This window comes from Penicillium brevicompactum (assembly GCF_028827555.1).
Source record: "Penicillium brevicompactum strain IBT 35665 chromosome Unknown utg000001l_segment0_segment0, whole genome shotgun sequence".
NCBI lineage: Eukaryota > Fungi > Ascomycota > Eurotiomycetes > Eurotiales > Aspergillaceae > Penicillium > Penicillium brevicompactum.
In genome coordinates this window covers 4764685-4779321 of record NW_026623203.1, presented here as the reverse complement: position 1 = coordinate 4779321, position 14637 = coordinate 4764685, and the positions used below count along the sequence as shown (strand labels likewise).

The window sequence follows — 14637 nt, the reverse complement described above, 5'->3', positions numbered from 1 at the left end:
GGAGCCGGGAGGCTGAGGACATTGAAACCTACCTACCAAACGCCTGGAGGTGAGATAACATCTGTAGCTTCGAGAAGTGTAGATGTTTGTTGAACAATTGTCCAGTCACCATACCCTATACCACTGGGCATCCCTCAACCCATGGACGAGCCCAACGTTCCAGGTCTGGCCTACTCGAATACAACTACAAAGATCAGAGTAGACAAAAATCTATTCCATAAACCGTCAATTTCTAACCAGGATGCACCTTGATTCTTTCTCGATCATTTCCATACGTGAATATCATGTTGATCAATCACCAAAAACAAGCGCAGAAAGAACGGGGCAATTTTTCCGACCTCAAAAACAAGGAACGGTCGTACTAACATGGGAGGGGATGGACAAGAAAAAAGAAACCATGAAGAGTAAAGAGAAACATGCCATTAAATCAGAATCTAAGCCTTGATCGCTGCGCCCAATGCACCACCGCCGAACTGTTGGCCACCAGGGCGGCGATCGCCCTGGGGAAGGCGAGCACCTCCGCGACCACCGCCACGACCACCGCCGCGGCCACGACCGCCACGGGCACCGGGACCGTGTTCGCGCTGGAAGGCGTTGGCCATACCCTGGGTGCGCTGCTCGAGGGTCTTTTCGTTGGCCTCGAGAAGGCTGGTGGACTTGTCAGCCAGGGTGACGATCTGGGACTGGAGACGGGAGAGCTCGACGCCCTTGCGGAAGATGATGGCGTCGTTGACCTGGTCGAGAGCGGCGGCGAGCTCTTCGTGCGAGATCATGCGGGAGATGATGGAGATGATCTTCTTGGACTCGAGCTCGAACATCGAGGCCAGGGAGGTGATGGAGAGGCTGTCGTAGTAAGGGGCGTAGGTGAAGAGGTAGGTGCGCAGACCCTCCTCTTGGGTCTGCTGGGACAGCATAGCCTTGATCTTCTCGGGCTGGGGCATGAGGTCCCAGATCTTGATCGCAGCGAAGGTAGAGGCGGAGAGCTTCCAGTCACCGGCGGCGAGGGCCTTGGCACCGGCGATCACACCGTCACGGGTGTTCTCGGGGGGTCCGGTGAAGACTTGACGCTCGTTGTAGTCGAGCATGCGGCGGAAGGTCTTGGAGATCATGCGGCGGCGCAGCTCGGGGGAGGAAGAGGTCTGGGCCATCAGGGGAACCTCAAGCAGAGCGCTGGAGGTGAGGTACACACACTCGAGAAGCTCGAGGTTGATGTGCATGTGGAAGGGCAGCTGGCGCTGGCGCTCCAGACGCTCCTGCTCGGGGGAGACGGTGGAGTAGCGCTGCATGATGATACCCTGGGCAAGGAGCTCCTTCTGGCGACCGCTGCCACAGATCTCACCAAGGGTGTTCTGGGCCTCGTAGATGAGACCAGCACGGAAGGCGCAGAGACCAATCTGGACAAGAGTGCGGTTGAAGAGGATCTGGGTGCTGACGTCGAAGGTGGAGATGTTCTCGGTCAAGTGGGACATGAGCATCAAGTCGCGGGACTTGTAGTATTGGTCGTGCAGGGCGAGGAAGTAGATCTGGCAGAGCATAGCGCGGGCACGGTGAATGCCATCGCTGTGCTGGAAGAGGTAGTTGCAGATGGAAGCAACAAGGCTCTGGATGTCGCCAGTCTTGGAGCCAAGGGTAACAGCGGACTTAAAGGTAGTGGGGACAGCCTTGTCCTTGGACTCTTCGGCAATGCTGATGACCACCTCGGGCTTGAAGTAAATGTGCTCCAGACGTCTGAGGACCACACGGTTCATGGAGTCCTGGCCGTTCTTGTCTGCGCCCTTGAGGCTCTCAACGTAGAGCTGAGAGCGAACCAGGTTGTCGTACAGGTTCTGCTCAGTCTTGAGCACATCAATGTACTCTTGTGTGTGGGGGTCGATCTCGCGGAGACTGCGGTTCAGGTCGTCATCGAGACGCTCAACCAGGGAGATACAGCTTCCGGGAATGTAGAAGATCTCGCCCTCAGCAACGGTGGGTTGCTTCTCATCATCCTCCCACTCGTCGGCACCTTCGCTAATGACGAACTGGCGGTTGTTCTCCAGAACTGACAGAAGGTCGGAGTATTCCTCTGAGGCGGCCTTCCATTGCTCAGCACTCATGTAGCTCTGGTTTGTTGTGGAGGTCAAATCGAAACGGGTGGAGATGAGGGTCATGTAGGTGCGGATGCGTTGGTAGGGAGTGGTGGCAACCTCGAGGAGCTTCTGCATGGTGCGGATCTGGTCGGCACGGTCGGTGTTCTTCTTTCCGCGAGACTCAACGATGATGCGGAGGTGCTTGAGGATGCTCTCGGGGGTGTACTGGAGGGTCTTTCCGCCACGACCAACGGTAGCGAATCCATCATCGTCACCACCGGCGGCGGCGGCAGCGGCGAAGTTGGCGATCTTCTCAACCTTGGTGGGCTTGGGAGCGGGAGCGGGAGCGGGCTTCTCCTCGACCTCGTCGGCCATGAAGCCATCCTTGTTGGCGCGGTACTGCTCGATCAGAGTGGCGTAGTCCTTGTTGTTCTTCTTGATCTTCTGCTTCACGGCGTTGAAACCCTTGCTGTTGCTGGCGTTCATCTTCTTGTTCGAGGCCTTCTGCTTGGTGACGGTCTCGTTGGTGAAGTCTTCGAGTTCGGCAACGGCCTGGACGTAAATCTTGGGGGTAGGGCCGGTAACCTTGAGCATCTGGCGGTTAAGGTTGTCGAACTCTGTGTGGAGATCATGTTAGTCCCACGCCGTTTTCTGGGCCCCCCGGATTTTGCTGGTGTTCCAGTCTTCCAGCATATCATGCAAAACTCACCAGTGGCAATGACAGCCCAGTCGTTAATCTTTTCGGCATTGTCGATCAGGCGGATGGTGCTCTCGAGGCCCTCGAGACGCTTGTCCTTAGCGGACTTGACAACTGTAACCTTCTCCTCCTCCTCGCTCTCATCGCTGTCGGAGTCGTCGTGCAAGAACTTGGAAGCACCGGTGCGGGTATCCTGGCCATCTTCGCTGTCGGAGCCGGAGTCAGAGCCAGATTCAGAGTCAGATTCCTCCTCGGAAGACTCGTCGCTGCCAGAGCCGGAGCGGTAGACCTCCTCCTCCTCGTCAGACGAGCTGTCGCTGTCGCTGCCGGAGCCGTAGAAGAATCGCGACGCCATGATTGCGGATTGCGGTTTCGGGGAATATGAAATGGCGATCCGAAAGCTGAAATGTCAGGTCGTCGGCGACACAAATGTTGAAGTTCCCGCAGTTCAGAGCCACACACGAAATTTAAGCGAGGGGCTGACTAAACCCAATCAGGTATAGCGTGGTATATCGCCCAGAACAAAGAACGTTGGCTTTACTTCACGATCTGGACTCTTCTGGGGTTGTGTATTTATTCTGATTTCTTTGGGGAATTTACGTGGGAACTACTAAGCTGGGTAGTATCTGTTTCAACATCCATGTTCTTGCTCATACTTACCCACATGTGACCACATACATACAAAGGCGACCGGTAGCCACTAAGGGCACCTATAAATACTCAAACCCTGGAAGATCCAGCTCATGCAAATATATCGTTCTATTTAACATTTGACTCATATCTACTCTCGTGTACAGATCAAACAGAAAATATCCTCTCCAGAACAGGGTTCGTACACCACGCAAAGAAACCATATAAAAAAGAACAATTTTCGGAGACATTCCCTCTTCATTCCATACCAATGGGTCAACATCGCCAAATCTGAACTTAGGCGAAAAGCAGATTACGGGGAAGGTAGAAGAATGAAATGAGATCGTTCTTTCATACACCCAGGCTATGCCAAGAAGAAAAGACATGAGAAAAGGCAATCAGATGGGCCGGGGTGAGCAATATGCCTAATCGAAGAAGATAGCACAACATAATTGGAATCGTAACAGAGCAAGCAACGCAATGAAACAATAAAACAAATGAAGATGCGGCGCGTGGTCTCTTGCCACAAGGCACATGGCCACTGATAGGCATATCTCGGAATGCGAGGCTGCGGATCGATCCAGCTAGCGATGCAGATCGTGTATCAGCGGCCAAGGACCATTATAGACCGCGGGAACCCACTCGAGGGTCGTTTGGTTGACTCATACCTACAAGAGCCGGCCAGATGGAGCAAATGAATTGGCGGGCAAGGGGCAGGTCAATAGACCAAGGGGTTACAAGACTGGGGCTCATCCCTCCCCGGGAGCTGGGAGTGGGAACAGCATTCGCCAGTTCTTGGGCGGCAAGGAAAAAGAAAGAATAGGCATAAAAAAAACCTCTAGCTTCAATCCCCTAGTGCCATTGGTTCTGACCCATATATCCTTCGCTCAGCACACCATCCTCGAGCGTGCGGATAAAGTCGCGGTTGCGTTGGTTCCCGCCACCAGCTCGACTGCCGCGGCGCCGCTGGTTGGCATTAGCATCCACGTATCCGTCGGGAGGAGGGGGGTAGTATGCAGGGCTTGGTTGCAGTCGAATGGGGGCGTTGGGGTCCAAGTGGCTAGCAACTCGTTGAATTGTGGACGGGATCCCTCCGTTGGGGTCCATGGTGGAGGCGCGTTGGCGGCCTGCGCGGGTGGTTGCTTGAGCATAGAGGCTTTGGGGAGGCATTTGGTTGCCCGGCACCATTCCCATTTGGTGACCGTATCCTGGTGGCTGCTGGGTAGGGTATGGCGGAGGCGGGGCCCCTTGCTGGTAGACGCCGTTGTACATGGGTGGGGCTTGTGTCTGAGGTGGGGTATGGTAGTTCATCTGTGCAGCATAGGCATTTTGCGCATGGGCTGCCTGTGCCGCTCGCTGTTTGCTGGCAGTCTCGGCCTGCTGTTGCTGTTGAACACCAGGGGCGGGCTTGTTGGCCGTTGAATATTTCAGGTTCATGGGAGGCATGAAGGGCCCGGTGAACTTTTGCTGGGTGATGAATGGGTGCAACTTGGCTTGTTGTGGCGACCACCGCTCCAAGGGATTAATCGATAGCAGTCCACGCACGAAGTCAATAAAGGCAACTCGGTTGTTGAGTTCTAATGATGGTTAGCCATAATCCAGCACATCCTCGGTATCCACGTACCTCGCTCGACCTCTGCCTGCTTCATGTTCTTCCGCGGCATCGGGTAGCTGCGAATAATCTCTTCCAGCGTGGAAGCGGAGAAATACTTCTTGCTTGGCTGTTCCTTGGTGTTGTGTTCTCTTGAATACTGCTCTAAGCTCTTGAGGCGGTATGTTTTTCTTCCAAATTCATCTTGTGTTTTTTCGAAGAACTCGCCCGATTGCTTGCCCATCTCGAGCATCCACGTCGGTGGCAGTCCAAGCATCTCGACGATTCGGCAAACTTGGTTATATTCGGATGATCCGGGGAATAGAGGCAGACCGAGGAAGAGTTCAACGACGATGCAACCCAAGGACCACATATCGATAGCGGAAGAGTAGCTGGGGAAGGAGAAACGTCAGTTGGTGTGGTTGCAAGAAGAATCGGGAAACATACGGCAGACCCAGAAGCACTTCGGGTGATCGGTAGAACCGCGACTGAATGTAAGTGTATACTGTCTGGCGCTCATCGCAAGCCGAACCGAAATCAATGACCTTGATGATAGGGCTCTCGAGGCTGATTAAGAGTTAGAAACCGTTATAAGGAGGTGGAGGGCTTTCGGTACTTTTTCAAGAGAATGTTCTCTGGCTTCAAATCACAATGAATCAGGTGCGCCTTGTTCAACAAGCTCAAGGCATTCAACAACTGTTGTGCAAACACGCGAACAAGAGTGGTGCTCAGTCCGCGGAACTGGTTTTGCTTGATGAGCTCGTAGAGGTTGACGCTAAGCAATTCGAACGCAAGGCACAAATGCTGCCGGTGAATGAAGGTGTCCTTGAGGCGAAGCAAATGGTGGTCGTCGTTCTTGTCGTACTTACTGTTGAGCTGTGGGATGTCAGTAGATGCTCGACAAACGAAATGCGGGGAAAGAACAAACCAGATCCAAAACAGAAACCTCCATCATACTCTGATTGAAGTATGCAGTCTTGTTCTTGATCACTTTGACTGCCACAACTTCTCCGGTCTTCAGGTTCTGACATTTCACAACTTGACCGAAGGTACCTTGTCCCAGGACATCGAGAATGAGATATCGGTTTCTAAATTTGGAAAACAAGCGCTTGTCAGTCTTGAAACCAAGGTTTTATGTGAGAGCGCGACATACTTGTGACCGGCTTCTTCGCTGCCAAGGATGTCGTTGACGTAAAGGATATAATCGCTGTCCTCGTTGTCGTACCCATCGTTTTTCACTCCCTTGCTAGGTTTGGTCAGGACTCGCCTCGGGTTCCTCGAGGACTCGTAGTTGAAACCGGGGTTGCAAATGCGATATGTGGCCGGAAGGTGAGTTGTTAGCGATTGAAGGGGCTGGGGAAGTTAGTATGGATCACATCGAAAACCACGAGGTTTACTGGGAGCTCACGCTGATGAAGCCGCCTTCCGGATTTGCGCGCCGATATGCAGGCTGCACGTTCATACGGGGCTGGAGCTCTTGGACAGACTGGATCTTCCGGAACTTTGGCACGGGGCCGCGACCCGGGGTCAGTGAGGGCTGAGATGGCAGGGAACCAGAGCGCGGCGATCGTGATCCCCCAAGTCCAGGACTCATGTGTGAGGAAGCCGAGGGAGGGTAGTACTGGTCTGGGCTGAGGTCACCGGATTGGAGGGGAGGGAGTCTAGGGGCGCGGTTGGCTGGCAACATGTTAGCAAATCGAGAGTAGAGAGAGCATTCAAAGACAAGCTCACATGGCGGCGATTGGTATCCCTGGGGTGGTGATGCGTATTCCGGCTTGGAAGGCGACCGCCGAGAGGCACTCTGGGGCGCGGCTGGGAACCCGTACGAGCCCTGGGACTTCCCAGGACTGGCGGGATATGACATCGGCGGCGAAATCACGTTCCCCGGGGAATACCTGCGGGCAGCGGATGATTCCTCTGCTTGATTCAAAAATTGAGAAGAAGCGCGACTGTGATTTGGCCTCGAGGGGTACTTTGCTCGGTTGTACGGGTCGGCGTCCTCCATGGTGGTATCCGCGTCGGTGACATAATCCCGCGTACGTGGCGTGGCGGCTGGAGACGAGGCCATCGAGACGGTCTTCGAGTTTGTCCCTGCCGATGGGGCTTTAGAGGTCGTGCCGGGTGTTTGGAAGGTCTCGTAGGTATATCCGACGGGCGGCTGTGATGGCGGCTGACCGTATTTCGAGGATACTTGCTGAGGTTGAGATGCCAGAGCAGAGGTAAACTGCGCAGGATGACCCATGTGCGGATCCTGGTAAGGTTGCCAGCCAGAGTCCATCATGGAACCCTCCTGATGCGCACAAATGACGAGATACTAGCTCGAACACTGCGCTGAGGGTCCGTGGGCTGCTCGCGGGGAACGGGTGTGAGGCGACCGCAGGTGAGCGGGTCGTCACGCAATTCGAAATGCTAGAATCAAGGAAGGAAAGAATTGAAGTTTACAAGGAAGGGCTGCGCTTCATCGTTTAAGGAATTGTTGATAAAGAGAAGTTCGCAGGGGGAGGGGGCGGTCGCAATTTCGTTGCGACGCAGTGGACGTAGGCGGCTGGGGGAAAGTTCTCGGCCTTGGAAGGACTGAGTTGGCACCCGATATTCACGGGAAACCAACTACTTTGACATCAACAGGCAGAAATCGGAAGATGCTGGAGCGCACAGTGTGTGAGAGGGAGAAAGAGAAGAGGGGAAAGGTGAGAGGTGCACTTTCATAACTCAAATCTACTTGCAGTCTACAACATTACGATGTCGGAGGAGATTTTCCCAGGATAAGCAGTCAATACCATCACATCTCATTCAATTCTAGGCGGCTAACTTCCTAGTCATAAGGGTCTTTTGCTAAGGACTTGGGAACTTGGATTGTGGTCTCCTTGGCGACGTCTGATGATCGACGTTCTGTTGCATACCCAACTGTCAAGCCCAATACCATATTGATGGGTGAGGTTGACTTTTTCTCAATACACCCTGTATCGATATTGAAATCAGGCGAAGATTCAAGAGCTCAGATATCCAGATCGTATTCAGATCACCAAGCTCGAGTAGTTGGGCGTGTATTAAAGACCCATTAGGAGTGCATCCCACCAAGTATAGTACGCAAGGACCATGCACGTGACACAAGTCTGCCTCTGATGTAAGCCACTGAGTCATCGATGGCGGTGTCTCAGGCGGTGAACAATAATGCCGCGTGACGTTTGATCTCAGATCGGACTAAGCCTGTTTGGTTCGCCAATTCATCCTCGCCTTCTCTTCTATAGTTTGCTCACAATGCGCTCACTTGCGTAGCGCATATCATCCTAGTACCCCACCTTCTCTCACTGCATGTGATCCTTACGCAACAATGGCTACAGATGAGGCTAGCCGCCTGCGCAACCTTCAGGCCGATGTGCGAGACCAGGATGACCTTGAAAGAGACATCACTCGCCAGGTATGCATGCTGCTTGATTCTAGAAGTTGATTGTGGTTTAACATGAATTTTCCTTTCAGGCTGATAAGGCTCTGGCGGATAAGGCCGAGGAGAATGATATCAAGCGACTTGAGAAGGCCCTGGTGGATCGAGAGTAAGATCTTTGACTCTTGGGTCATTTGTGGAATTTGACTAACTATACCATCAGACGGGTCAGCTCGGAAATCGCTACAACCCGGCGGCGACTTACTCAACCTGCCGGTGCTGCCACGCGCCATCGACAAGAGAATGAGCTGAAACGGTTGGAGATGCGCAAGGCGGACCTAGGGAAGGATCTAAAGGACATTCAAGATCGGATCGATGCACGTCGCCAATCGCAGGAATCGGCTGCAGCGTCACATGGATCTGGCCGGTTGCCGAACGAGTCGCGCCGTGACTATCTGCTGCGCACCGGAAAGATCACACCATTTGCGTCGATGAACGAGGGCTCACGAGATGGCCCACTAGCCAACTTGCATGATGCGCTTATCGACACAGAAGACCAGCAGAATGAGGCGGAAGAGCGCGAAAAAGCCAAGCACTTACCTGCTGCTTCCCACCGGGACCTCGCACGCCCAGACTTTGACTTTGAGGCATCCATACCCACACCCACACTCCCATCTGCATCTACATCTACCTCCACACCTGCACCGGCGCCCCGCAAGCGCCGAAAGGTGAAGCGTGAAGACTCCTCGGCGGAGGACTCATCAGCTAGCTATGCTGCCTCTGAAGACGCCGATGCTACATCGGAAGGCGATGATTTTATGCCTGATACCCTACCTGAAGAATCAAGCCGCAAGCGCAAACCCGCGAAAGGGAAGTCGAATGACCAACTTGAAGACCTGAGTGGGGTCGATGATGGAAATGAGACAGTGTATCAAGCTCGACTCCAGGAATGGATCAGCCGGAGAAGCACTGCTCGAAGACATGCGGCCACGGGGGACTCAGTCGACGCCGATTCCCCTGAAGACGAATGGCTCAAACCTCATCCCACTGAGCCGGCCATGGAGCTTGACAACGGCTTGCGCGTTCCTGGCGATATCAGTCGCTTTCTGTTCCCTTATCAGAAAACCGGCGTGCAATGGCTTTGGGAGTTACACCAGCAGTCTGTTGGTGGAATCATCGGCGACGAGATGGGATTGGGTAAAACAATCCAAGCAATCGCTTACCTTGCTTCGCTTCATCATAGCCAGAAGCTTACCAAACCGGCTATCATCGTTTGCCCAGCGACCCTCATGAAACAGTGGGTCAACGAGTTTCATCGCTGGTGGCCGGCATTCCGAGTTTCCATCCTTCATTCATCTGGAAGTGGTATGATCAATCTTGGCAAGGAAAGTAGTCGAGAGAACGCGCTCACTTCAGAAATGATGGGTAGCTACGGCTCTCGACACCTATCTGCCGGCCAGAAGGCAGCCCAAAAGATCATCAAGCGGGTCGTTGAGGAAGGACATATCCTCGTGACCACATATTCTGGCCTTCAGTCCTATGCCGACGCTCTTGTGGACGTTGACTGGGATTGTGCAATCCTCGACGAGGGCCACAAGATTCGCAACCCGGACGCTGGCATCACCTTCAGTTGCAAAGAGCTCCGCACTCCCCATCGCATTATCTTATCTGGAACTCCAATGCAGAATAGCTTGGTTGACCTTTGGTCTTTGTTCGATTTTGTCTTCCCGATGCGCTTGGGTAATCTGGTTACCTTCAAGAACCAGTTTGAAAATCCTATTCGCCAGGGCGGATATGCATCTGCATCCAACCTGCAGGTACAGACTGCGGCGAAATGCGCGGAGACACTTAAAGACGCCATTAGTCCCTACCTCCTCCAGCGATTCAAGGCTGACGTGACATCCGACTTGCCTCAGAAGAGTGAACAAGTGATTTTCTGCAAATTGACCCAACTTCAGCGAAGCATCTACAAGCGATTCCTCAACTCTGATGACATGGCGTCCATTGTTAGAGGTAAAAGGAATTCCTTGTATGGCATTGATATTCTGCGCAAGATTTGCAACCATCCAGACTTGGGAGACCACACATTGCGGTCTCATGATGCAGACTATGGAGACAGTGAGCGATCGGGCAAGATGCAGGTGCTGAAAGAATTGCTCGAGGTCTGGAGAGACACCGGCCACAAAACGCTGCTCTTTTCCCAGGGTCGTCTCACGCTAGACATCATCGAGAAGTTCCTTCGGACGCTCGGTGGTTTCAACTACCTCAGAATGGACGGTAATACTACGATCAAGGAACGACAAACCCTGGTCGACACCTTTAACAACGACCCTGAACTCCATGTCTTTTTACTCACCACGCGTGTGGGTGGGATCGGAGTGAACTTGACAGGTGCTGACCGTGTCATCATCTACGATCCCGACTGGAACCCATCGACCGACTTGCAGGCACGTGAGCGTGCATGGCGACTTGGTCAAAAGCGGGATGTCACTATCTTCCGTTTGATGACCAAGGGCACCATCGAGGAGAAGATTTACCATCGTCAGATCTTCAAGCAATTTTTGACCAACAAGATCACCCGTGATCCCCACCAACGGGAAGGTTTCCAACTGAGCGATCTCTATGATCTGTTCACCCTCGAAGAAGAAGACGACAAAGAGTTAGAGACGACCAAACTATTCAAGAATGCCGAAGTCACATATCAACAAGAGGGGCAAGAACCTCCCGTCAAGGGCAAATCCGCCTCCAAGCTCAAACCTAAAGAGGAAGACCTTAGTGACCTGCAGGGGATTGCTAATGTGGAAGAATTCAAGAACACGGAAGAAGAAGATAAGAACGCCAAGACGTCCGAAGACCGCATCATGCACGGAATCTTTGCTCGCTCCGGCGTCCACTCTGCTCTCCAACACGACCAAATCGTCAACGGCAAACGAGTGGTTCGCGCCGATCCCAAAATGATCGAAGCCGAAGCCCGTCGCGTTGCCAACGAGGCCGCCGAAGAACTGCGCAAGGCCGAACAAACCGCTCGCGCCCAACCCATCGGACTTCCCACCTGGACCGGGCAGTTTGGCATGGGAGGCCGTCCGCAAACCGGAGGTAGTTCCTCTCGACCTGTCGGAGGCCCCTCCTCCAGTAGCCTCCTAGCGAGGCTCAACCCCGCTGCTGCGCCGACTAATAATAGTTCAGCGTCGACTCGCATGCCGCGTGGGAAAGATTTTATGCCCCTGATTCGGGATTATCTCGCTGCCCGGCGTGGGCCCACTGTCACTCAAATGATCGTTGATCACTTCAACCATTACTGTACCAATCAGCAGCGTGTTGCCGAGTTTCAGGAGATGCTGAAGAAGGTTGCTACGCTGAAGCATGGTCGTGATGGGCGGGGACGATGGACTCTCCGCCCTGAGTTTTCCAAAGATAGCAACGGCGGAGCACGATGAGCGCCACAACCCTGGAACCATGTACTAATAGGTGTCGGAATCCCGAGCTGTCCGAGCTGTATGGATTGGGCGCGGCTGCATCATTTTCTTTTTCTTTTTCTTTTTCTTTTTTTAAAACTGGGGATATGTACGATATTGGGGTCTCACGAATGACGACGAATGACTATGACAAGACCAATAAAGATAGCATTGCACTATTGAGTACTTGTACGTATTTTGTGTAGGGATTGCACAAGAATAGGGCTGGTGGACGCTAAGCATATGGGCACATGCTTAATGCGCCACTTTTTACTCCGTACAGACCCGTCGCCAACGCATAAACATGATGTATGCCAAGTCAAATCCCTTTAAAGGGGCTTGTCAGTTTTAAGGCTGTGATGCAGTCACTAAGCGAAGTTAAACAGGTAAAAGATTGTCACGGACAAGATACTTCGTACATTAACGGCACACTAAACTCAGGGGAGAGATCCACTGACCTTGGCATACGTTTTCTTCAACTGCAGGGCTTTTCTTTCTTTCTTTTTTAGGTACTTTCGGCATCTCGAAGACATTGTGAAACATGTTCTTCTTATTTGACCTTAACCAGCAGCCAAAGGGGTAATAGAGCAAGCCGTAAGCTTGCAAACAACGTCTCACAAATTCCCAAATCAACGGTGGATATGATCTACACTCGACTGGTTCGCTACGTCTGACCCACTTAGGACGTTCAGGATGTCGATTGTAATCACTCGGATCCAGTGCCTTTCATTTACCCCATACCCTCTCATCCTGTAACATGGTGCCTTGCATACAAACAGACGCAGTGTACAAAGGGAGAGGCGAAACAGGGAAAACAACAAACAACCCAGGCGAACTTCTAAAAGGCTCTTCACAAAGTATAGCAGGCATTTGAGTACTCCATATATCCAGCCGTTTAGTTTGCATCAAACCAAGTTCAAAATAAATGCCTCGACATCCACCAAAACTTCTATTTTGATCCAAGGAACCCCCCATTCGGATCGTTGAAACACTCCACCGTGGATACTTTCAATCGCCTCTATAAATCCGCCACTCCCGCCCCCATACATAAAACCCAATTACTACCATCTCTAACAACCTACATCACACTCATTTCAATCTTTATTCACCTCAATTCGCCATGAACTTCCTCGCCACCGTCGCTCTCCTAGCCACCGCGGCTGCCGCCGCCCCCGCCGAGAAGCTCTTCAACCTCAAGACCTCCGGCGCCTCTAACAGCACCCACAACGACCTCTACCTCTCCGTCGGCCGTGGTGTCGTCCCCGACCCCCTCAACAGCGAAGCCGTCTTTGCCGGTGCCGCCGCCAACCGCGCCGCTACCTTCTACTTCGCCAACAGCACTATCTTCTGGAGCGGCTCCACCTCCGCTCCCTACGCCCTGGACCTGATTAACGTCGAGGGTAAGTCGGGCTCAAATTCTGCGCATTTTATCTTGACATGTACTAACAAACACAGGTGTTCGCAAAGAGCGCGCCCAGATCAGCGTCGACCCCACTCACGGCTCTAAGGGCTTCTCTATCACCCCCGAGGGTGTGAAGGGACCCAGCGAGACCTGGGAGGGATGGTTGTGTAAGTTTTCCTTGAACAATCCTACTATCAAACAGTCTGCATTGTCAGATGATCAAGAACAAAGCTAACTGTTCACTAGGGTGCCCCGTTGACGCCGAGGCTGGTCAATTCTTCCCCAACCTGCACTTCCTCAGCCCGAGCGTGCAAGAGCCCGCTGTCCCCGCTGGTTGTGATAAGATCAACCTGCAGGCTGTGCCTAAGACCTCTGCTTAAGCTTAAGCTGAGCTGAGCTCGTGGCGAGATTTGGATTATGATACTTTTAGCTTGTGTCATCTTTTTGGAACTTCTTGTACATTCGTTTTGGCATTCGGCGTATAAAGCACACTCTCTGACAATACCATTTCATTCTCTCACTTCTCAAATTGACTGTTGCTTGAATCTTCCAAGGTGGGAAGATTGCATGTCTGTATTTCAGGTCTGGGGTGTATGAATCACCGCTCACGCCAGGTCCATGTTTTGATAATGGTTGGGGAAAGGTTCGAGATCCACATGGCTTGGCTTGTTGTATTGCACACTTCCAAGGTTGATCTCTGATTTGGTAGTATCTTTTTGGGATAAGGTTCTGTGCATTGTCTTTGGCTCGCCACCCCCACGTCTACCGTTAAATCGAGGGTGGGACCCTGTCGAATGTACGGGGTAGGTTAGTGGCTGGTGCTGGTGCTGCTCAGGTGCTTGACTCTTGCTATGGCTCGTTTCATTGGAGTCCTGAGCTTGGACTTTGGATATTGTGGTCGCTAGGCCAGCTCAGCGTGAATGCATTGAGAGCCACATGAATCCATAAGGTCTCAATTATTCTTCTCGTGGGTTTGACATCAGGGGCCATTGGTCTCGAATTTCCGTTACCCATCTGAGCAGGTGGTGTACTCTAAGGTTCACAGGTTGCCAAGAAAAAATGTGAGAACCTCATACGGAGTACAACTACTGTAAACAGGCATAGATTAGACAGAGCAAAGACCGCTGAGGTTGGCGCAACAACAACCTTGGAACCTTGGAATTTTCATAATTCCCACACCTTGGAGTGAGGACTCGAAATTTTTGAATATTCCACCCGGTTTCCAGCTGGTCTGAAGGCCGTTCCACGGTTGTATATCAATTCATCACCTGCCTCCGCCTCGGGAGTGCTGTTGTATATATTGGCTTCGGGACCCACTTGAAGCGCCGACGCAGGTGTTTTCCTTCAGTTATGCCGCTTCCCTAGGCGGAAAAATGTAAGTGGAACATTAAGAAAAGGGAAAGACAAGAGAGCA

The 14637-nt window shown here is 52.6% G+C and overlaps 4 protein-coding genes across 4 annotated transcripts; 2 read left to right on the top strand and 2 right to left on the bottom strand.

Moving 5' to 3' along the window:
* Nucleotides 1-434: 434 nt before the first annotated feature.
* Nucleotides 435-3118, bottom strand: nip1 (translation initiation factor eIF3 core subunit c; the record flags this gene model as incomplete). Its single annotated transcript, XM_056950898.1, has 2 exons — nt 435-2683; nt 2776-3118. 2 exons carry the CDS (start codon nt 3116-3118, stop codon nt 435-437), a joined length of 2592 nt encoding a protein of 863 aa, XP_056816813.1.
* A 1127-nt stretch (nt 3119-4245) lies between these two features.
* N7506_001601 (putative protein kinase Yak1) lies at nt 4246-7265 on the bottom strand (the record flags this gene model as incomplete). The annotated part of the gene is made up of 7 exons (XM_056950897.1): nt 4246-4970; nt 5018-5376; nt 5432-5551; nt 5601-5860; nt 5913-6072; nt 6138-6337; nt 6393-7265. The coding sequence occupies 7 exons, from the start codon at nt 7263-7265 to the stop codon at nt 4246-4248; spliced, it is 2697 nt and encodes an 898-aa protein (XP_056816812.1).
* A 1050-nt stretch (nt 7266-8315) lies between these two features.
* Nucleotides 8316-11803, top strand: N7506_001600 (DNA-dependent ATPase RAD26; the record flags this gene model as incomplete). Its single annotated transcript, XM_056950896.1, has 3 exons — nt 8316-8402; nt 8462-8535; nt 8590-11803. The coding sequence occupies 3 exons, from the start codon at nt 8316-8318 to the stop codon at nt 11801-11803; spliced, it is 3375 nt and encodes a 1124-aa protein (XP_056816811.1).
* A 1138-nt stretch (nt 11804-12941) lies between these two features.
* On the top strand, nt 12942-13603 carry N7506_001599 (uncharacterized protein; the record flags this gene model as incomplete). Its single annotated transcript, XM_056950895.1, has 3 exons — nt 12942-13221; nt 13277-13390; nt 13470-13603. The coding sequence occupies 3 exons, from the start codon at nt 12942-12944 to the stop codon at nt 13601-13603; spliced, it is 528 nt and encodes a 175-aa protein (XP_056816810.1).
* Nucleotides 13604-14637: the final 1034 nt, after the last annotated feature.